General features: G+C 45.0%; 1 protein-coding gene across 1 annotated transcript in view; it reads right to left on the bottom strand.

Moving 5' to 3' along the window:
• The window catches only part of SLC22A18 (solute carrier family 22 member 18), a 62,920-nt gene that overhangs the window by 17,299 nt on the left and 21,477 nt on the right, over positions 1-24,144 (bottom strand). Inside the window, exons 5-7 of the mRNA XM_009288748.1 lie at positions 7,913-8,028; positions 7,310-7,420; positions 1,863-1,963 (exon numbers count right to left, since the gene is read on the bottom strand). Coding sequence (XP_009287023.1) covers positions 1,863-1,963; positions 7,310-7,420; positions 7,913-8,028 — 328 coding nt within the window. The remainder of the gene's footprint in view (positions 1-1,862; positions 1,964-7,309; positions 7,421-7,912; positions 8,029-24,144) is intronic.

The following is a 24,144-nucleotide window of genomic DNA, read 5'->3' as shown; positions in this document are numbered from 1 at the left end:
ATGCTGCACCTGAGCCTGTAGGCCACTGCTGGATTAGAGCGTGTTAATAGGTACGATTGGCCTCTGCGGGATGAAACGCTCTGACTATGGGAAGGGGCAGGTCCCTGGTTAGCACTGACATCTGATTATTCGTTAGGAAGCAGAGTGTACGCTATAATTTCCATATCTTCCAGGGCTGTATCTATACACAGGGTGCACTGGCACGGCAGCACAGGTAACCTTATCTACAGTAGTTTCAACCAAACTAACCTGGGAAACAATAGCAGTGAAGACAGACAGATATCCCAGACTTAACAGCAGTGTCCTGAAGACAGATATCCTGGACCTAACAGCAGTGTCCAAGCTCCATCTAGCAACACGAAGCCACTCCTGCCCTGGTTGTACAAGTGCTGTTTTTACCTTCTGTGCTATTGCTGCCCACGTTAGCCGGCTCAAAACAAGCACACCGTAGCCATGCTGCAACCCCAAATTTGATTTCAGTGTAGACATATATAACAGGGATTTAACTGATAGGTCTACGTTAAGAGCATAGCTGTTGGGAAGTCCCTCTACCTTCAAAGGGGGAAGAAGACAGCGGAGGGTGACTCAGCCCCTCTAAAACCTAAGTGATTTCCGCAGACCCTGGTCTAGTAGGGGGCATACAAAGACTAACGTAGAGAAAGCCTCTGTTAGCAGTGGAGTATGGATCAGAAGCATGCTTTGGAAAGCAGCTGCTGATCACCCCACTTGTCATGCTGTTTCTGTGCTGTGAAGCAGCAAACTGGTTTTCTTTCTGACGAGACTGGATGGTAGGGTACATCCAGCTGGTAGCAGATGTTGAGCTCATGAGATTGAGCGACAGCTAGTCCAAAGCCACCCTCCCAGAATGGACATGGTAAAGGCACCAGCTCCTCAGCTCCAGCCGGTTAACTCTGCGGACTCCACTTGCTGATGTACGGCCATGCTTGTCAGCTGGTATCCAAGGTGCCCAGATTTGGTGAGACCAGGGCAGAGCCCAAGTGACTGGTAACACTATGCCAAATCCAAATCACAAAGGAAGGAACTAAAGCTGCCATTTCCCAGATGAGAAGCTCCTCCAGATCCCACGGGAACTCTGCGGCAATGCCCAGGAAATGAAGGCGGATTTAATAACAAGACCACCCTCCTTCAGGATATTGCTTAACTTGCATTCCTACCTTGAGGCTTGCTTATAATCATCTGTTGCTCTTTCTGCAAAATTATTAGCCTCTTCCTCTTCCTCCAAAAGGAAAATTCTGCTATAATACAGCATCTTATTTTTTTGGCCCTGCTACTGCCTAATTCAGCTGACTTTCCCCTTTTACCCATTTTGCAAGTCTCCTAATCACATACCATTGCCCATCTTTAATTTTTTTTTTTTTAATTACAAGCTTGCTGTGCTTGTTTCCACACAGCAGAAACTAGTCCTTCCTCGACACTGAAGGCATCTGTGAAACTGCCAGTAAGACCGTCTACTTACATAAATTTACAGGGTGCTACTAAGTAAATGTAAATCAGCTAACCTGCACCAGTGAAAAGCTCAGTCAAGACACTTTAGCTTCAATGTAAGTTTTGTTATAAAAACCACGACAACATGTCAGTCCAAGGAAATTTTAGCTCCACAGTTTAAAGATCTGCAAAGAGGGACAAGGGGAAGACAGCTTTCAGGACACTCCTTGCTCTGATTTCTTCCCATTCCAAGGAACAGAATATATTTGGAGTCACTTCTATTTTTTGAAGCCAAGTGCCGCATGGCAGAGGTAGGATTTGCCCGACAATATTATGCCTGGATTTGGGAGAGCATGTGTCAAAAAGGTAGCAAGTTAGATAGCAGTGTGGCAAGAGGGGGACTTCTACTTACTAACCATTTGAAGGACACCAAAATATGACATCAGGTAGCCAGACTCCACTGCTTCCAAGCCAAAGAAATCCATTGAGATGATGGAAAACATAATCAGGAACAAACCTAGAGGGAGGGTTAATGAAAAGCATACATCAATGTACTTGCACTGCATATAGTGGCCAAGACCCTGCTCCCAGTCACCTCCAGTATGAGTCAGTAACTCTCCCTGGGATTACTGGGACTGGATATAAACACGAGCAGAATCCTATTGAAAGTCAGTGTAGTAATTTAATCTTCAAATATTAACTTTTTTATCCCACTTACTTTCATCTTTAAAATAATGTGACTACGTAGGCTGTAGATTCAGCTGTTTATTATAAACTGGTAAATATTTTTATCACCGAAGCCAAACTAACCATTAAGGCAGTGAGAAAACATTTGTTCAGACAAGACAGTAACCATAAAAATAATCTGATTGGATTCCTCACCCCTTTTGCCTAACCTTAGATTTTCACCATGGGGAACACTGCTTGGGAAACAACCCGGTGACATCAGCCTAAATACAGTGTTTCACTGCACACCTTGGTAGTGACGTCAGTGGCACGTGAAATCTCTTGCTTTCCTGGACTGATAGTGGTGTCAACACAAGCAGTCGGGAAAGTACGGACAGAAAAAACACACTCTGGGTCTACTTTTCAATTAAGGCAATTTCTGGAAAGCATAACGGAAAATGCCCACTCACTTAATCTCACATGAAAATACAATAGCATGCGTTTCCCCCAGTGCCAAACATACACAAATACAGACACGCATGCAGGGGCTCCCATCGTACACAAAGAGCCATCAAATTAAAAATGTTATGACAAAACATTGCTCTCAAAGAGCTGGTATGGGGTAGGAGGCTGCTGCCTCCCCTAATGTCTTGTGCACCTCAGAGGGACCAAGACAGTAGGCAGCTGGGGCTCTCTGAACGTGAACATCCCCACAACGTGCCCGTCAGAGAGCACTGATCCTGCTGGGGAGAGGAGAAGAGAGCAGACAACCTTTAGGGGTCCTGCCCTTCCTCGTAAGATCCTCTGAGGTACAAAGACTGGGTAAATAAGGAGCTGCGGTCCCCTCTTTCCTGAAGAAAACAGAGCCCAGGAGGCAACGTGTGAGGACTGAGAAGACAGCTTGTGGCCTGGCAAAGTGAGTCACTATCCCTGCGGCATGGGAAGGGTTTGCTGGCATTTCCCGGAACTGTGAGGAGAGCAATCCCAAACTGCTGACTAAAACGCCGTGGAGGACTTGCACCCTAACAAACCAGTGCAACTCCACTGCATCTAGCAGCCCAACGGTGCTGCTACCAGTGGAGCACCTGCAGCATCAAGGACCTCCCTCCAAGCACCCCAAGGCTTTGCCTGGAGGGACCACCACCATCCCACCCCAGGACCTGCCACAAAGCCTTCCTGAACCCCACAGGAGACACCGCTTCCCCCCTTAATGGGGATAGTTGCACCCCAGCTGGCCCCATGGCGTTGGGAGTGAGGGATGGGGGGCAGGAAGGGCGCCCCACTCTGCTACTCTCCGGATATTTGGAGAAGGTGCCGGGGAGCTGGGGCTCGTGAAGATTTATGGCTTCACTACACCCCTCCGCAGAGAGCACCCCATCGTTATCCAGTTACTTTGAAATCGCTCTTAGCTCAAGCCAGCTTAAGGCAACATGCAAGTAACCTGATAACATGCAAGTATTTACTCACAGCATCCACACCAGGCAACAGAGTCACACATGTTTATAAAAGGCACACATGAAGAAATGAAAGAAAAACCACGCTTCGTTTCACTTGCAGGAAAATTAGATTGAAGTGGGTGCTCGCCCTTCATTCTGCTATCCCGCTGCAGGTACCACCTAGGAGGGGTTCAACCTTCCTACATACCTGATGCTTCTTCCTGGTACCACAAGCCAGCTTCTACAGCTCCTCTCCCCTTTCAAGTCCCCAACCAAGTTAAGGCAGATTTGGATCTTTCTCCTCCAAATGAGCTGATTTCTTTTGGAGCAGGGGGATAGGCTGTGCTCTTTAATTTGCATTACACACTGCACAGCTCCCCTGGAGATGCAAAGGTCTCTTCTTTAAATGAGTGTCATCTCCACCTGCCTGCATGGTCACTTAAAGCTACCTGGAGAAGGGAGACCCCCGTGCTTCCTCCGCTTTTGGCAGCTAAGGGGGTCTCTCCCACTGGCAACACATTTCTTGGTGAAACCCACAGGCTGAGCCCTAGATTGAACTCAAAAGATTTTCTGCTCATCCGAACATGCATAAGCATTTCTTACAAAGACCTCAGCAGGTCCAATCTGGGTAGGCTGCAGGTCAGGTGAGTGCAGCCATGTGAGTAATGTACCCCTGGGGAGGGCTCTTCTGGGGACACCAAAACCCCACACAGAAGCTGCTGGAATAAGCTTCAATCCACACTGCAAGGCTCAGGTTTTCAACAGGAAAAAAATGGAAAATAGCAAAAAATAGCCTCAAAACCCTCACCTTTTCTGGGGGGGGGGTCTAAATAAGGGGTGAACTCCTTAGAAAACTTGGCACCAGAGGGATGAGTAAATAGAGTTATGCAGCAGAAGGCAGATAAATGGTTTGTGAGATGTGATAAAGATGAGGAAAAGCACCAAGGAGACACAGGACTGCAAACTATTTTCAAAAAAAAGACATGACATTTCTAAAAGCAGCCCGTGGCTTTGGGAGGGCCAGCTTAGCAATACTTATTGAGAGCCAGTGTGAAAAGACAAGCACGGCCTCTGGGAGCCCGTCTCAGTCCTCCTACACTGGATTGCAAACACGATGGGACGCAGAGCCCCAGGGCCCACTGCAAAATCCTGCTCTGCGTGTGAAAGGAAGTCCCTTTAAAAATGGGATGCAGGTGCTAAAGTGATTGCATTAAAAACAGGTTTTCCAAAGGGATTAGACAGCCAAAGATTCATACAAGCAGCTATTTATCAGTATTTTCAAGGCCCTGGTGATTTGTGGTCAGTAAGAGCTATGTTTGACATTTTTATCCTCGTGTTTTCTTTTCTGTCTTTTATCTACCACAACGCAATGAGACTCGCTTTTCCCAGGTCAGTTGAGGATGTAATTTGGCCATGCTGGAGCGGTCTGCTACCCGTCCATCCCTTGGCAGCTACCCTCCTGCAAGAGGCACAGAACCTGTGTCACTGCTTTTATGCGGCACAGGGAGGAGGTTCCGGGCCCTGCAGCCCTCCAGGGGAGGCTCTTTCAGTCTCAAACAAGCTAATTTTAGACAACAATGAGATCCGTAAGGAACAGAAGATTTTCTTCTGTGTATATCACAAACTTGTTTACCAAGTAAATAGAGAATGGTCTGTAATTTGGGCAATCTAATTAATTATACAGTTGCAGCCGGGAGATGAAAGGTAAATGAGCTCATGAGGAGCTCAGCCTCCAGCTGTGAGCTGCAGAGAAGTAGGTGACGGCCAAATCCCCTTTCAGCTGCCATCGTATGGTCAGTAACCTGAAGAGACACCTGCAAAGAGAAGTCACTAGGATTTCTGATCACTCCTCACTGTAGTGCAAGCACTATACTTGTAGCAGGAGTGCCTCAGATGAGCCCATTCCTACTCTCACTGAAATACTCCCAGCCATTGCAGTGACAGACTATCAGCCCATGTCCTGCCTTAACTCTCAGCTTCACAGTTTCCATCCTCTTTGCCTAGAAGTTCCCTTGCAATTTTGGGTAGGAGATGTTTATTTTGGTTGGGTACGCGTTTTTGCTAGGCAACGGTAAAAGAAGAACATCTTCTGCAACTGGGAGGAATTTGCATTTCAGCAGGGATGACTAAAACAAAGCGCATCTCACCCGGCCTTTGGAAGAAGGAGAGCACACAGGAAATTACTGTGCAGATTGCATATGGATGCGGTCTCAGGATGTCATTTTTAAACAGAGAAATCAATGCTACTTTAAGCTGAGAAATGAGCCAGAATCAGCAAAGAAAACCCTCTTAAAACATCACTTGACTATCTCATTCTGTGAAACGCTGTCATTTTATAAATGCTTTTAAAAATACAATTTAAAAAGTTTAGTTTCAGAAGAACCTAAAAAGTGCACTATTAGGAGAATCCACCAGTCCATCGAGACTGTATCCTGTCTCCAGTGGTGGGGGTAGGACCAACTGGCATTACTGATCTCAGCCAATGCCAACTACACACAAAAAGAAAAAAAGAAAAAAAAATCAGAAGTCCTTTACTTCTCTGCATGCTATTCTACAGCTCCAGTCGGACTTGTTCCCCCAGAGCCTTAGCAAGGAATAACAGACGAAGCTGGCCAAGCCCAGAAATGCCATCCCCATCCGATTCAGCCACTTTCTACAGCCAAATCTACTTTCATTTGTAAACTGAATTTACAGTTTACAAATTAGAATGTAATTTGTAAATTATGTTTCATGTTATTTAAAATTCAAGGGCTTCTCCAGACACAGAATTAGAGAAAGATGCAAAGATCTTTGTTCAGAAGGGAATTACCTTAGTTTGTTCAGATGCGTGATGTGCACATGTTTCAACATGTACAAAATTCAATCCTTGAAACTGTAATCAAGAGAAACTGCACTTTTAGGTTTGACTGGGAAAAGAGCCGTGAAAGCTCTCTGTGTGGAAGCGCAGAGAACATCACCCTTTCCTTACACCACCACTAACAAGGCTGACATGCTGTCTTGTCTCTAGACAAGCCAGGGGCAAAGGAGCTAGAGGGTAGGCAAAATTAAAGATTATTAAATTGTGACCAAGGATACGTATAACCAGGCAAATCAGGAGACATGGACTATGCCAGGACCACAACTGACTCAAAGGGAGCAGGGAAACAGGCAGGTTTGGGATGGGTTTGAGGTAGCAGCAGGTTTCTACCATGACACAAAAACCCAAGCAGAATATATAAAGAAGAGAACAAGCACCACCATCAACGTGCAAGGGAAGAAACATGCTGTGGTTCCCCTGCATGCAGCCTACAGTTAGAGCAGCCACAGCCTCTCGTCCAGCAATAGTTTTTAGTTGTTGGGAAAAAGGTTAGGGTACACATACCCCTTAAAACCATTAAGTAAAATCAGAAAGGCCCTCAGTGTTTCTGGCAGAGTACAAATGATTTCCCTCTGCTCTGAAGAGGTTACAGCCTAAATAGAAATGACAGACAAGAGGAAAGAAACATTTACAGCGAGGAGGATGGGGTAGAGAGATTAAATGATTTGCCAAAAGTCGTAGAAGCAGCCTGTGGCAAGTAGTCTGTTTTACATTAAGTCCCAGGTTTTTGACCCTATGTAGCTGAGAGCATTTGAAAGCATCCAGCACTGAGTTAGGAGCTGAATCCTCACTGCTCCGTGATCAAATGCAACGTGCTTTCAGTAACTTGAGACAAGCCTGGTCTACAGTGTATGTCGTCTTATTTTAAATACATCAGCAATCATGGGTAATGGGTAAGATTTACCTGCGGGAAGTCCAGCAAAGGCCTTGACTATGAAAACTTCCATTACTCCCGGAAACTTCATCAGACGTAGGATTTCTCTGATGCTAAACACACTGCCAGACTGTGATGTGCCTACAGAAGATGACATATTGATTAATACTCTACTTATACAGGTTAGAGGCAGGAAGCAAGAGACTCTGAGACCGTCTGCTCAGGTTCAACACCACCTTTCTGAAAAGGTGAGTCTCTGCAGCACCAGCTTTCTGCCGACAGCAGGAGGTTGGGAGCTGGTGCTGGGTCTGCATGCAGAGGACCCCTGTGAGACAGCGGGACTGCTTCCCATGCTGGGCCAAACTGACCCCCAGTGAGGGGTCCACGTTCAACTTTTCTGAGATGTGCGGCAAGCACTGGGCTGGAAGCCTGCAATTCTGCATGGCAGAGTGGTCAGCAGGTAGGGAACAATATTATTCCACAAGCACAGTTTAGGCATTAAAGTGTCAGCATTTCAAGGTTCGCACCTTTTTGCTCTTAAATGCAACCCCAAGTCCTTTAGCAGAGTCCTTACAGCATGTCAGTCCCCTGTCCCTATTCATGTCCTATTTATCAGAAACACTAAATACTTACTGTGCTCCGTCACACGATGGTCTGACTTTGGTTTAGCCTGCAAAGGGATCCAAACCATTGCTATTGTGGTATTTATGAGATTTCCCACCAGCCCGACGTACGTAGGAACAAAAATGCTGCAAACAGAAAAAATACAGGTAAGTGGATAAACAGCATAAACAAGACATTTATACCTCTGTCCTGCAACAGCTTGGGCACTTGAATGAGGAACAATCCCCTTGAAGTCGCAGTACATAAGGCTATAAAAGAGCTCACATCCTTTCATAGGGGCTTTGGATATGACCACAGTTTGAAATTTCACCAAAAGATGGCTATTGCCATCAAGATAGTTTATCATTTGTATTAATAATAGGGTATAATACAATGCCTTTAAATCTGTAAGCGTCAGGGGAAAAGAGTCCCTCTTAGTTTAATGAAGCTTAGAAATCTTCCCACGGAAAGCACAGCAACTGCTTGTTAGGATCCATCTAATGCCCCATCTAATCCCCAGTTTCATGCATCTAGGTATCACCTCACTCCTTGAGATTTCTCAACAAAATCAAATTAAGGAAAGTGAAGAAAGTACTCAAGATGATTAGGGATGGTAGAATACAGCCCAGCCTACAACCAGAACTGAAACCACCGGAGATACAATGCCACTTGAAAAGGAGCTGCTAAAAATAACAAACATGATTTACAAAGCCTTCTGAGGAGGTAAGTAAAAAGCACTTTGACTGATGCACCTACTTTTCTCCAAAGGTGCCCAAAACCAAATCAGCACACCTTCAACTGCCCATCACAGCCCCAAACACTGGATCTTTAACAGAAGTGGGGTCACATTCTTAGATGTAGACCTAGTGAACAGTAATTATTAACAGTAGTTTTACAATGATAAAAAGGAACAATTACAACTAAAAAACCCAAACACAAACCACGTAGAAGTCAATAGAGTCAATAATAAGTCCTCGATTATCACTGTCTTCTTAAAAGAGAAGATTAGGAAATGACTCCTCCTAGGCTTTAAGGACATGTGGGAAGATTTCAGACTCTGAAGGACTTTAACTCTGCCAAACACAGATGGAGCAAAGTCCAGGGCTGGAAGACTGAAACCCAGGAGAGTTGAGCTGAAAACAAAGGGAGATGTTTTGTCTTTAGCAGCAAGAGCAATTATCCACTAAACCAGCTCATTAAAAGTCTTCCCCAGCATGGGAACCCTGTTAGTTGAAGAGTTTCATAAAACATGTGCTTAAAACCTACCACAGGATGCAGGTTTGGGGTGGGAATGCCCAGCAGAAACACCAAAGGCTGGTGTCACGGAGGGGACAAAACTAAGTGACCATCATGGTCTCTTTGGGGCATCGAAATTAAAGCACCTTGGACTTCAGCAAACCGATGCCTGGATTTCACCAGAGAAGGCTTTGGAGCCATGCGAGTCCATGCAGACTCGGAGGCGACCACGCCATCCCTGCATCCCCAGCAACCTGTGCTGCAAAAACAGGATGCAAAAGTGAGCTGCGAGCTGCCAACCGATGCTCCCTGTGAGCCTGCTGATAAAGGACTGCTTATTGCCTGACTTCCTACTGCTGCTTTCCTTGTCAGACTATGGCATATGTTTTTTGTGGAGTAACCAGAAGCACTAATTGTAAAAGCCTCAAGTTTCCTCCGTGCCAGACAAAGGTGTGGTCTGAATAATTTCTAGAGTATTATTAAAGTCCCAGGGCAAGACAGTCAAGGATTGAGATGCAAACAACCGAGAAAAGCATCAAAGAGCAAATACATATATATATACACACATATTCCCGGTAATAGCAACAGCAAAAATCCCAGCTGAATATTTTAATTCTCATTAATTATTATTAATAACAACAAAGTCAGATAATATCTTCCTGCAAATGGACTTAGTGCAGTAATTTAAACCTGCTGCCTTCTGTCCGCCAAGCTGTTCCGCTAATTCCCCTGGACCACAAAATTAGTCAATTACTGGATCGTTATTTTTTATTTTTAGTGCAGCAGATTGCCACTTTCTGATTTAAAATTATCTGCCAAACAGTTCCCAATCTAATGAAATCAACTTTGTGGACCCAAATTTTTATCCAAGAAATCCGGAATTTCTACTTTGCATTGCAACATAAAGTAAATTTACTAACAAAATTGAAGGGATAAAATAACCAAAATAAGCAGCTGCAGTTGGCTTAATGTTTTTTGGGATTTCTGTATTTCAAGCTTTCATTCTGATATGGAAAAAACACATCACAAAAATTTTCATTGGACAGACAAAACTTGCTTTGCAGTCCTATCCTTTCCTGAGGTTTTCCAGACTCCCACATGCCAATGTAAATATGTTTTACTCTTCAGATCCAAGAAGAATTACAGCAAGCAATGAGGGAAGGATCCTCCTATAGTAAGCAAACGATGCATTACTTCACCGCAAGCATACAACTGATAATTCATTGCTATGAAAGGGAGAGGAGAACCTTGACAATTTACATATTTGGGAAAACCTGGGCTGGCCATAATGGATTTGTGGCATTTTGTATGGCTGGACTCTGAAGCCAGGGAAATCCAGTAAAATATAGAGCTCAAAATTGTGTTTCCTAGACAAGCCTGAAGCATTCAAAATCACCTGAAAATCCCTTTTCTTAGCCACAGCTTTCTGTATGTGCTTCATCTTTTTCCATATATTAAGCATTATCGTTTGTTGATGGAAAGGTGGTGAAGGTACACCCTTGGGTTAGGTGCTCCACTATCTTGTCCTACATGGCAGGGATGAACTCTGGAATTGGAGATAACGCATCCATGTCCAGGAAACCACCTCTCACATTTGTTTGTTTGCTTGTTTAAGAAAGAGGAAGTAAGACCAAGGGTCATAAAAAATGCCATATCGACACAGCAGGATATTCTGATGTATCTTCATTTCTTTTTTTCTGAAGTTTCTGTTACAACCCATGAATTACGCACGACGACACCTCCTGTGCCACCCCTCAGGTACGGCATCCTCCCACTCTTACAGTGAAAGGCAACTGTTTTACAAAGCAGCAGCGCAGGGCGGCTTTCCTGAAGCCCTGACACATCATCACCTCTGAACTCCCCATGATGTTTGCTTTGGGGCTTGTGTAGGTGAGGGACTGTAGACAATGTCTTTTACTCTTATATGAAGACACAGAAATATTTACACTGTCGTGTAAAGGGACATGAGTGCTAAAACCAGTGTGCATGTGCTGAATCATTGTTTCTGGCGGCAGGGAAGACAAACACCACCAGGTTGAGCTGACAGTATTCTTGCAATGATGCTGAACAGGAGACTGGGGGCCAATGTGTTTGCTGGGGAAACTGGTGAAGTTGCAATGATGCTGCCGGATCCTCAGCTAGAGCTGCTCCGTATCACCGGCACCAGGGAAAACTCTACCCACACTGGCTAGAGTAGAATGCTGCTGGGAGGGGAGCTGCAGCCCTGCGGAGGTGGGTGGGAAGGAGACGGTGGAGGTTTGGAGGAGTCCAGCAAGCAGCAGGATGGCAGGGGAGGGTTTGCACCCCATGACAGCCCTGAGGAACAGCACTTTGGCAAGGGGTATGGTGATGCTATTGCCACCAGCAGAGAAAACAGCCGCAGGTTAGCGCTGATAATCCCTCTGCTGTGCTCGCTGGACCCTTTTCTGCACACTAAGTAAGTGGAGGACCCAGGACTAAGCTGTTGCTCTTATTTCTTACCGGTCTGATGAGGAACCAGTGATACAAACCAGAACAGCTAAGCTAAAGGCAAGACACCCCAACCCCTCAGCGTAGCTGAAGGCTGGGGGTAGGAACGATCGCTGGATTGGCAGCTCCTGCTGCGCAAGACTTGGCTCACGGACACTCATCTTTTTTTTTTTTTAAGATTTAAGCATGAAATCTCATCTCTGCTGAAATCAGTGGGAGTCCTCCTGCATTCAATTTTGCCTGTTTGGCTTATTAGGAGGAAGTTTCACCAGGAAGGGACGTGGTGGCACTATTAAGACAAATGAGGCACATTAAGCAGGTTGCTCCCGTGGGACCTTTTCCCATCCTCTTCCCCTTCCTGCCCTCCCTCTCGTCCCTCCTGGCTGTCCGCAAACCAGCCACGTGGAGCCAGAGTGAGCCCTGCCAAAACCAGCAGCAGATTTCCTGAGTGGGATGGAAGAACAAAGGACACGGGCAGGACTAATACAATTAAATTAAAGGGAGCAAAAGGGCGCAGCAGCTTCGGCAGCTGAGATCATTGTGCAGGCTCTTCCAGCTTCTTGCTGATTAATAGAGGTTAAAAGCCTTTACCGTCCTGGGCTTTATGGTCAAAATAACTCGGGTAACTTTATCTGTGTACTTCAGCATGTTACTTATAATTCCTTTGCTTCTTTTGCATCTGGAGAGAGAGTCCCTTGCTGACTTTTGCCAGCAGCCTTCCTTGCTCTTCCCTGGACTTTTGCACTAGCAAAGCTCCTCTCAGGCTGTCAGCTAAGACCGCAGCTGCCCATTCTTCTTCGTGTTTTCAGCCTTGCCGTGAAAGGGAGGAAAAAAATGTATTGCTCTGTCCTGCATGGGACTCATGTGCCCCAAGGTCCTGCTGCCAGGAGGGCACAGAGCAATCGTTTGCAGAGAGCAAACAGCTGAACTCAGAGGAGGACTAGTTTTTGCTAGTTTTTGCCAACAGGAGCAGCCTCAGCTTGTCCTGACTTAAAGCTTTCAGAGAAATAAGAAGAAAACATGAGCAGAGGGACCTGGAGGCCAGGAGCCCATAACATTAGCCAAACACTGCTTAACAACATAACAAAAGCCTCCTCTTTTCATTTTCCTGAGGCCATTAGGCAAGTGTGGTGGATGCATTAAAAGCATCCATTAAAAGAGTTTTAAAGGGTTTCAAAAAGCGCGATGGTGAGCCCAGGGCACGCTTGCCATGGGACTGATGGTGTGGCCAGGTACAAGGCTCACTTGGTAGCCTGTGGCCATGGATAAGGGACAAGTGGCTGACAGCTAGGATTGCCCATCTGGAAACTCCATCCTTAACGCTGGTGAGAAAGCAGAATTGATGATGAAACCATTAATAGTAATGACATGGTAAACAGATTAAACCCAAAGAAAATACTAGCACTCACAGCCAGCTGGAGGAGGGTTGCATTTCTTCCCATCTAACGCTTAACCAGCCTTTGTATTTACTTGCAGGTAACTGTAAATCCCAATGTGCACCACACTTCCTGGGGGAGGCAAAGCAAGGACATGCTCTATGTTACTTCGCAACCCGCTCCCATCAGGGTCAATTAGTATGAGGCAAACGAGTGCAATCAGGGTTCAGTTTCTGAATCAAGACGTGAGGCAGTAACACAGGTGACAGCAAGGGCTCCCAGAGGCTCCCCAACTCCTGGAAGCGATGATTTGCAGCTCTGCCCCAAGTGTTGCACGCCCCTGAAGTCAGAAGTGGCACACATGAAACATCAGAAAAATCTGGCGGAGTTTAAAGCAAACAGAGATCTTGGAAAGTGGGGCCTGGCCAACCAAGTATGTGTGGGTGTATATACATACATATATATATGTACAAACACATACGCAGAACATTTCCCAGTAGCTTTGAAGCAAAACTTCCATGAAAAATTCAATCCCACAGAGGTGTGTGCACCATGCTGAGATCAGGCAGTGGCACAGGAGCAGGAGAGAGGCCACTGACCAGGCATTTGCAGGCAGGCAATATTTTCAGCTCGCAGATAAGGGCGTTTGAACAGAGTCCCCACTGGTACCTGCCAGCTGCAACCCCCAGGCAGTGCTGAGGAGGGATGGGCACTGGAACCTCCCGCTTCCACCATGGAAGTCTACAAGAAACCAATAAGGGACAGAGTTTTGGGCTCCAGCCTGAATTCCAGTCCTTGCTCTGATCTTGCTGGGCTGCGATTCCCAAGTTTGGTTTCCTGCCTGAAAAGGCTGGGACAGACCCATGAAGGTACCTAAGGGTTGTTGCCAGCTAGGAGGCTGCATTCAGGCTGTGTATGCCGTGAGATGGTATCAATCATTTTCTGATTAGCATTCCAGCCACAGAGCCCTGCTCTGCAAAGCCCAGGAGAAAAACGTACATGTGTAATTGCACAATTAAATGTTGCGTCAATACAGCAATTCTTTCAAGGAGGAAGCAGTTCCCAACAATTCCCTGAGGATTAAAGGATCAATGTGTATTTCGGCAGTGAATGGGATTGTGTTTGTTTTCTTTCTCTTTTTCTTAATAAAGTCAAAGTTGAACACAGAGAGAGCACAAATTGTTTTTTAGTGACTCACTCCTACTTCAAAACAGCGTTGCATAAAGCCGGCATTCATAGCAGGCCCAGATTCCTTAAAGAGCTCTGAAAGGACTCTCAAAATATTTCTTTGATTGCAGTCCGGCCACACTATCCACTCATCCACTCACACCCGTAGAGGGGCAGCTATGGGTGAAAAACAGCTGGTGAGTTAAAAAGAAAAGAAAAGCAAAAAACTGAGGTGAAAAAAAAAGTTCAGGTGAAACCATGACACCAAACCATGCTCTCCAGTAAACAGCTTTGGGTCCTTAAGAAAGTGAGCAGTGGCCACTGTGTTCCTGATAACTTAGTGATACATAAACTTAGTGCATAACTTATTGTAAATTAGTGATGGTTTTGTTCAAGGAACTTTGTTTTACTGTTTTGACAATGCCTGCTGAATGTATTTCATCTTTGACCCATCGTGGTCTGGTCTATGTTACTGAGATTCTTCCTAAAGACAAAAAAAAGGAAGCACAAAATTCAACAAAGCTTCTTAAAGAAACAAAACCACAAAAGCCTCAATCAAAAATAGATTTATTTAGCCTCAGAAACTTTCACACATTTCCTAGGACATTCATGCAATTGTACAGCGATAGTCCGGCTCCACAGCCCAGGGCAAGAAACAGCACAATAACACAGGTAAACCGTGACAGCCCAGTGCTCAGCAGGCTTCAAGGCAGCCCTGCCAGTGAAGGGTGGCCAGTACGACCCATCACATTATCCGTGCCTTTGAGAGGAAAACAGAAAAAAACCCCAAACCTACCTTTCTGCAGTTCCTTCTCCCTGTCCTCATGGAAAAAACATCACACAAAGGCATGAATAAGCATGGCACGAGTCTTTCCCCCGGCTCTCCTGTCCAAGCAAATGCCCATGTGAAAACGGTATGTGAAGCGAGGAGCTCAGGTTAATGCCAGCTGAAGGAGTGTTAAATCCCAAGTGGGAACAAATGCAGCCTCCAAGGGACACGTGCCGGAGAAAGATGCCCTCTCTCGCTTGCTTCCTCATGGTCAGGTAGAAGGTACTTCACAAGAGGTAGAACAAATCACCTGGGATAAGTCACCCGTATTTCACTGTAGCCCCTCAGTGGCATTCCTTTGGTTCCAATTTTCCCATTATTTCACTGGGAGCCTGGGATTTCTCTAGAGACAGAACGTAAAACCTGAGCGGATACCTACCCCCACCCATGCATCAGCAGGAAAAGGAGGGAGTTCACTGCCCTGATGCAACTGGAAACCATGACCAGGGTGTCCCTTTTGCCACATATGTTTTAGATGAGGAGCAGCAGAAGTTGGCTGCTGCTGCTTCAGGGAGAGCAGGAGGCTCTTTTTCACGCCAGTGAACTTGACATCATTGCAGGCTGTCCAAGGAGGTGGTGAAACTTCATGTCCGCACCCTTGGCAGAGCCCCTCACAGGGCAAGAATGAGTCACCTGCAGACAAGTACTCATTCAAATGCTTATTCCTAGTGGCAGCCACATCTGGAAAATTCAGGTGGTGGGAAAGGAAAAAAAGATGAAGGAGGGTATGGGCATCCTGCATCACCCGTTTCTGTCAGAACTGGGCAAGGGAGGGATGCTGACCATTGGCACTGGTGCATCAGAAGGGCAAAGAGCCAGGAATGCAATGGCAGAGGCGCATCAGAGCTGCCGTATGCTGGGGACACCAGGCGTGGGATGGGGCCAGGAGTTCACAGCCATCCCCAAACTCAGCGGAGCTACCTGTGGCTTAACTTCCCTCAAGGGACATCCACTCCTGTGTGTGTCACCAACCCCGCACAAGGAGGGTTGCTGGTGGGACTTGACACTCAACCTTGCAGCAAAAACACTTTAGGTCAGTGCAGGGCATTGAATAAAAACACTTGGGCTTCTTCCACAGGGAAAATCCTCCTTTGGCAGAGCTCCCTGTGTAAGCAGTGCCCTGTGTGAACGGATAAGGCTGGCTGTCAATCAGGGGCTCCGCAGCAGCAAGGCTATTTGTCCCCCCCACGAGTTCCTGCTGCAGAGAAAATCCCAGCAATGCAAAGCAGCTCAAACTAACTGGCCCCTGCTACAGCCCCAGCTTAAGCACAGCAGATCCCGCCGCCAGGGCGTGAAGGGGATGGTTGTGGCAGGATGCTAATTCCCAGGCAGCTGGAGCAGCCTGCCTGCGCCAGCCCATCCTGCTGCCTGATCCAATGCCGCGCTTTTCTGAGGAGCTCAGCTAATTGCCAGAAGAGGCATATCAGTTACACTTCAATAAGACGCGGGCGGATTTGCATGCTTTGCCCATAATCCGCCACTAATTTCGAGTGTCATTTATTCTCGTGTGCTCTTTTCTGGTAAAACACCCTATTTCAAAATACTGCACTTTGCTAATTCAAAGCTTGCGCTTGTATGTGTGATTATTGCTTTTCCTTATTGCATGGCATAGACAGTCCCACTGGCATCTCGGTGCACCAAGCACCTGCAGATTTACGTGCATGTATAACAAATGGGGGAATAAGCTGCACTCCCCGAAAGATTTTAGCCAGCTGGCTGGCTAAGCTGTTGCTTGCCTCATGCTCTGCGGTATCACCCTGTACGTCTAGAAATGGAGGAGTCTAGACAAAGACCAGGTATGAGCTGCACTCCCTGAACGGGGGCTTGCAACATCTGGCTTTGATCCCAGTGGTGCTAATACTGGATGAGCTGGGGCAGGTCAAGATAGGCATCAGAAAGTAGGTGTAAGCGGTCAGTTCTCACAACAGAGGCATCCCACCAGTGAGGCTGGGACATGTGCTGTTTGATCTATCTGTGAATGATCTGGAGCAGCAGTGAGGTAAGAAAGTTTGCTGAGGATACGCAGCTAAAAGAGTACTGGGGAAAAGAGCAGTCAGTGGGGAATTACATATGGCCCTTACAGGGCTGAGGGATTGGGCAATAACATGGCAGCTGAAAGTCAGTGTAGATTAAATCTAAAGTGATGCATGCAGGGAAAACAAGTCTTAAATTCACATATGAAATGATGGTTTCTGAACTGCTTATTTTTACTCAGGAGTGAGACCTTTGGACTATCATAGACTGTTCCACAAAACCATCGGCTCAGTGCTCAGCTAATCAAACATTAGGGATTACCATGAAAGAAACAGCGAGTGAACAGAGAAGAGAACCTCATTAGACCACTGCATAACTCCTGGTTCACCAGTACTTTGAATAGTGCATGCAATCCTGATCCCCTCCTCTCAAAAAGGTATCTATGAAGTGGGACAGGTTCAGAGGACGGCAACAAGGACAATTCATGGTGACTGGTTTTATGTCTGAGGAGGCTGAGAGCCTTCACCCCAGGAAGGAGATGTCCAAGGGACCTCTAATAAAGGTCCACAGGTTTATGAGGGACTTGGAGCAGGGGGTTAGGAAGTCACTGACGTCATTTCCACCACAAGAACTGGGAAGCACCAAATGAAGCTGTTGGAGACTGGTTCAAGACAAAGAGAAAGGCTTAATTCTTCCCACAACATGTAGAAGGTTGGTGAGTTTGTTGCTACTGGTGTTGTGGAAGCAAAAGGTTTAGACAGGTACAAGGAGAGACTGGACAAGCACTTGGAAGAATGATCCATTGAAGGTTACTAAAGAGTCATGAACCACATTCATTCATGTCAGGAAATCTCCCAAGTTGAAAATAGTTAGAGACTGGAAAAATAATCAGTGAGGTATTATGCAAATTTGTCCCACTCTTTCTCTTCCCTAGGCTTCTTACTATGATTTTTATTGGAGAAAGGATACCAGATCATGTTGAGACAAAAGTGCAATTTCCTCCTCTGCAGCAGGAATCAAAACCATGTCTCCCACCACCATCTCACAAACCAGACAGGCTCATTTTTGCTCATTCCCTGGAAAATGCTGCTTTTTTCCTACAATCCTTAAACATTCCAGATAATAAATGAGAATAACCACAACTCTCACTTTGCGCTTGGGACACTCAGTTGGGAAAGTGTAATGCTACATTTCAGTCCAAGAAATGGTCACGTATCTTATCAAGTGACTGTTTAACACAACACAAAGATGCAATCCTCCATCTGTTAAACATGGATTTTTCCCAGTCTTTTTCTTGGATACTCCAACCATACAAAGTAATAATAGGTTTTTTGGGTCCCCCCACCTTCTTCTTCATGGTGGAGGTTTGTTCCCTAACAGGTGGCAAAACCTTTAAGTAATATTCTTTTTTTTTTTTTTTTTTTTTTTTTTTTTTTTTTTTTTTTTTTTTTTTTTTTTTTTTTTTTTTTTTTTTTTTTTTTTTTTTTTTTTTTTTTTTTTTTTTTTTTTTTTTTTTTTTTTTTTTTTTTTTTTTTTTTTTTTTTTTTTTTTTTTTTTTTTTTTTTTTTTTTTTTTTTTTTTTTTTTTTTTTTTTTTTTTTTTTTTTTTTTTTTTTTTTTTTTTTTTTTTTTTTTTTTTTTTTTTTTTTTTTTTTTTTTTTTTTTTTTTTTTTTTTTTTTTTTTTTTTTTTTTTTTTTTTTTTTAATTAAGCAACAAAAACTGCTCTTCCAAGCTCAGAATGTGGTAAATTATTAAAACGTTCAGTTTGGGTGTGTCACTGGGTAAGGACTCCCACGCACAGGCTGGTTAGAAGGTGAGCAGTGCTTGCTAGACTACCCGATGACTCACCACTGAACGCATCGTTAATCATATGTTACAGCATGTCTGACTTCATAGAGTACTGTAGGTGGTGTGAAATAATCTTTGAACAAGTTCAAGTGTTTTCTAGCTTTTATGAGGTTACAATGCTTCAGACTCCAAAAGACTCAGCTGGGCAGGAAACTGTTGAGGATTTACTATAGTAACCTGGGCTGCACTCCTGGCACGTCAGGTCTCGGCTAATGGCAGTGGCTTTGGAGGATCCTCCAGTTTGGCATCAGCTGGAGTTGTTACCTCTCACCGATCGCGATGCACTCGCTTACTCAGAGCTGGCTCAAAGCAATGCGTGGGCAGAGATGAATTTTGCTGCCCAAGGATGAGGGGTGGGGTCCAGGTAGTTCTTGTGAGCGGAAGGGGTAGGATTTGGCTGGGAAAGAAAGCACAAAGAGAACTCTGGCGAGCCAGGACCACTGCCTTTGCTGGCACTAAGGAGATGGGCAGTGACTGCTACTTCTAAGAGCACCTCTCCCACGTTCCAAAACCAGACACAGACGTCAGATGCTCTGGCTTTCCTCAATGAGCATGCCTTCTCACCACTCTGGCACAGGCAAGTAGACAACAGGACTGTGGGCAGACAGTCCGATGCCACAGGCAACTACCTATTTTGCCAATGCTTGGAGGTGTCCCAGCATCAGCCACCAAAGGACTCAAGCTTCTTCCTCTGCCAGTCCCTTTTGCAAGTAGGGCACTGGTGAGGCTACTGCAGTGATCCAAGAAAGCAATCCTTGTGTCACGCAAAAGGAAGAGCTCCCTCCACACCCCACACCCAAAGGCTAACGAGGTAAATAGCGAAGTCATTGACTAGCCAAGTCTGACACTTAAATTTAATCTCTTACAAGGACCGCATTCACATGAATGACATTTTTAAGCTACGTAATCCCTGGCAAAACAAGTTATTTCTTTACCTTGAGGTAAGTAACTGTAAATGCAGCATTGTACTGGAGGTACAGCACAGACTGATCTTGCCTTGAAACAAGTAGTGGCATCCAACAACACCTACCTCGAGGTGTGAAAAAATCTTGCCGTGCTGCATCAAGGGCTCCAGCACCTTTTGTCTAGTAAGACCTTTTAATGAAATAGGACACATTAGGGCTAATTTTGTATGGGAAACAATGTTGGAATGCTAATACCCAAAAGTCACAAATAAAACATTTCACATGTCAGGTGGAAGACTTTCCAGCATCTCACTCCAACCTCTTCAGTTGCACAACAGGCCCCTTGAGAACAACCCTTTCTCCAGCAAAGATAGAGCCTGAGGGCTGTGGTGCAGCTGATTTGATTTCATGAAGAGTTTGACCCCAGAAGGAGGCATCTGTGTGAGAAGAGTGAGTCACTCCATTTCAATAATGGGCGAAACCATTAATTAAAGGTGCACAGTTTGCTTGCTTGGGCAGGCTTCCTATGCTCAAACCAGGAGTGGTCTCACTGTTACTATATTTACTGAACTCCTCCAATTAAGCATTTTGTTTCCCTCATCCCATAATGACAATGGTTTCTGCATGTTAAATATATTCAGAAAGGAGGTTGTTCTGTGTTTCATATTTGCAAATTGTAGTAGTTTTCTCCCCTCCACAGGTTGTAGGACAAACACTAGCCAAGGAACAGCTAAGCAACTTTGCACTGAATGATGTATTTCCAACTACTTTGTTTAGCATAGTAGAAAATAATTTATTCAGGTTAAAAAGTACATTCAATATTGACTGAAGTTGCTTGCACTTTTTGGAGCAATGAATTGAAAACATTTAATGTACTTCATACCAGTCAAAGGTAACTGCAGGGTCTTCTATACATCTTGCATATTTCAGTGGATTCCAGCGTTGCCAAAGCCCTGAACGAGAACATCCTTTACCTGCAGACCTGGTGCAGCGGTTGCATTTCGAGCTCTGCCTAACACACCCTTGCTCTCAGTTGAAGGCGCTCCCCTTAGGGAGAAAAAGCGCTTCATTCATTCTCTGCACCACGTTTCATCTTGGCCCCACTACTGAGACCACCTACAGGGATGCCAGTATCAGCTGCTTTATGCTGAATTGGTATTTACAGGAGCGCTCGGTGGGAACCACATCTTAGGCAGCCTCATAGGCAGCCTCTCCACCCAGCCACATGCTCACGGCAGAAGCCTGCTCCATTCACCACCAAATGATGGCAACTGCAAGCTACCTGACAGACTCGCATGGAAAATTGCGAGCAGAGTGTTTACTGTATTTTTAGTTGCATTTAATTGCAAATTAGCAGCTGGAAACAAGGAGGGGTGAGCACTGTGTGAGCAGCCAGCTGTCTGCAGAGGAGTTTGGAAACCTCCGATTATACATTTCTGTAGCTCCAATGAGCAAAGTGCTAGCCCCCTGCACACTTGGGGTTTGCTGTACCTAGAAGATTTACATTTCAAGCCATCTGGTGTGGCAAGAGCCAGAGGCCACAGACTTCTTTGGCAGGACATCTTAGGGAACACCTGTATTTTCGATGCTACAACCAGGTAACTCAAGGCAGCAATGGGCCATGTTCTTTAGCGGCCAGCAGTTATGATGTTTTTAGACAGGTGCTTGTGATATCCTGGAGCCTTGCAGAAGCTGGCTGCTTTCAGTGCACCAAATATGTCCGCATAAACAAACTGGTTGATGAGGAAATTATTTACCTTTTGAGGTGACTAATGGATTGTTGTTTTTTTTCTTTTCAGTGCAGAATGAAAAAGAATTGTGTGTTTTTATTTCACTTCAATTTTATTTTCAGCAGGGGTAAAACATGAAAAAATGGACTTCAAAGTGCTGCCAAGCCCGTTGGACATACATCTGTACAGCACCAGGGAAATACTGGGGTGTCCAAAGTACAAGGATCTCCAGACCTGGATCCACATCAGTCCTCATAATAGTCCTTATATGAAGCTTTCCTTTCTTACATACAGAGACAGACCTAATGCAGTAGCAGCTGAAAAACTCACACTTTAAATCTCACAATTTATCTTCATAACATCCCCACATGGGTAACAGTGGTGCAAACACCTCATATGTACTCATGGGGAAATGAAGCACAGAAAATCTAAGTGCCCCAGTAAGGTCCCATAAAGATCATGGTGGAAAAAGCGCCTTAAAAATCAGGTCTCTCACATACAAGTTTAGTGCTCAGACCAGTGGACCACACTTTTCTTCTTCTCTTTCTTTTCCCTGGATCCCCCAAAAGCCTTTTCTGCTGCCCCAGCCACAATACCAATGCAACAGGAACCCACAACTCGCTGCATCTTGCAGCTGACAATGCAACACCAGCACTGCGTATTACAGCACCACTGATGGGAGAAGCACACATATGTAGATTTTGGAAGTGTGTGACAGCCCTATTACTGTTTCAAGAATTCCTCCCGAGAAGCCTTGCCATCACACGCTGGTGTCGGCTGTCCCAGCTCCACGGGAACCATCTGCCCCAGAAACAGGCTTCGCCCCGGGGGTGCATCCTGGAGCCCTGACTCAATTAAAGCACAAATTTGAGTCAGTGGAAACTTGTCTGAGGGAGGACTGAGTAAAAACTGCAGGGTCAAAGTAAAACAAGCCATGCGGATCCTGAGGAATTAGCAAGAAACGCTGCAGTCCCAGCTGCACCAGAGGCATCATGGAAAAGGGTTTGGAAAAGATCAACCGGGGGCATCATGGAAAAGATGCAAAATCAGTAAGAGCTGAAAATGGTTTACAGGATCAGGCGCAACATCAGCAGCGTAGATACGATGGCTGCCAAAACTCATCAAAATGGCAGCACCCAGCACAAAGAGCCCAGCCATAGAACAGAGATGTGGATTAGCAGCAGGAAAGGACTTGAAATTCATTTCTCTTTAGGAAGTCATCGGGTAGCAGCAGTTGAGGAAAAAAGACTGTATGGGTTCAGTACCAACATCTTTATCTTTAATCCCTGCTTCAGACCAAGGCTATTAGTTAAACTAGCCTCAGACAAAGGCAATTTTTTACTAAATGACACGAACTAAGCACAACTTATTGTATTTGCAGATATAGCCAACAAACCCTGTATTTCAACTATACTGATAATGAGATTTCCTAAAAGCAAAACACCACAGCATTTGACAGCTTTAGGGATGTTCTTTTTGGGTTGCTTTAAGTCCAGTTAATATTTGCCTTTAATTTCCTCCATGGACCTATTTCTCGTAAAATCCAAACATGACCAAAAAAAGAGAAGAGAGTAATGAAAGATCACTAAACATGTGGAAAAAATTATCCCAGAGGGAATATGAAAGCCATCTGCCCGAGACTCCCTCTGCACTCATCCCGCAGACATGAACAGCGAGAGATTGATGCTTTGGTGGTGAACACAAATAAAGTGGCAAACCCTGGTCTTGGCTGGCATCAAAAGAAACCGCACATCCAGCCGTCCAGCGAGCTCGTTTAGCTAAAAGCATATTAGCCCCTAGGCTAGCCAAGACTTTGTTGGTTGGAAAATACCAATCATGAGTGCTAGCTGCAAGGGGGGAAAGGAAAAAAAAAAAAAAAAAGAAAAGAAACGGGGAAAGATCGGACAGGACAAGCCTGAACATGTTCAGTTTGTCCTTCCTACGTTACAATTATATCCTCATTACTTGGAGCAAAAGGCAGTTCAAAGAGACAATAAATCCCTTTTTAGTCTTACACTAAAAAAGGAAAAAAAAAAAAAAAAGAAAAGAAACGGGGAAAGATCGGACAGGACAAGCCTGAACATGTTCAGTTTGTCCTTCCTACGTTACAATTATATCCTCATTACTTGGAGCAAAAGGCAGTTCAAAGAGACAATAAATCCCTTTTTAGTCTTACACTTCGCAGGAACGTCACTGAAACGGAACTGAAGTGGTTCCCAGAGATAAGACGACAAAAGAAATTAAACCCTTCCCTACAGCTACTCTTCGATAAAATACCAGCAGAGAAATAGAGGCAGTGTCTCAGACATAACTACGGCATTAATCTGAGGAAATAGGACTTACCTTAGTGGTTTCAAACAGATTAATTTAGTATACTTCTCAAACTTTGCAGCTACTTCCTTCCTTTGCATTGCAGGAATATTAGCCTCTAAGGCTCACTAACTTCATTTTGTGGGATGGATAGTATTTTATTGTCAGGAAATGTGATTGCCTTTTGAAGTACAACTTAATAAATGCTTCAGTTTAGGTCCCAAGAAATTTGGGCTGAAGCACTGTAGGCCACAGGATGCTTTTAGAGCAGGCAAAACGTGAGGGACCAGTTAAAGCAGACACCAAACGGGGTTTCCACTGCTTTTCTTTAACCCCCTTATTTGGGCACAAAAGACTTAGGCCAAGGGAGGGTCAGCTTAGCATGACAAAGAAAAGAAATAGAGCTGAAAGGCAGGGC

This window comes from Aptenodytes forsteri, unplaced genomic scaffold (assembly GCF_000699145.1).
Source record: "Aptenodytes forsteri isolate BGI_AS27 unplaced genomic scaffold, ASM69914v1 Scaffold8, whole genome shotgun sequence".
NCBI classification, from domain to species: Eukaryota; Metazoa; Chordata; class Aves; order Sphenisciformes; family Spheniscidae; genus Aptenodytes; species Aptenodytes forsteri.
The sequence above is the reverse complement of the archived record's forward strand: the minus strand, read 5'-3'. Positions and strand labels throughout refer to the sequence as shown.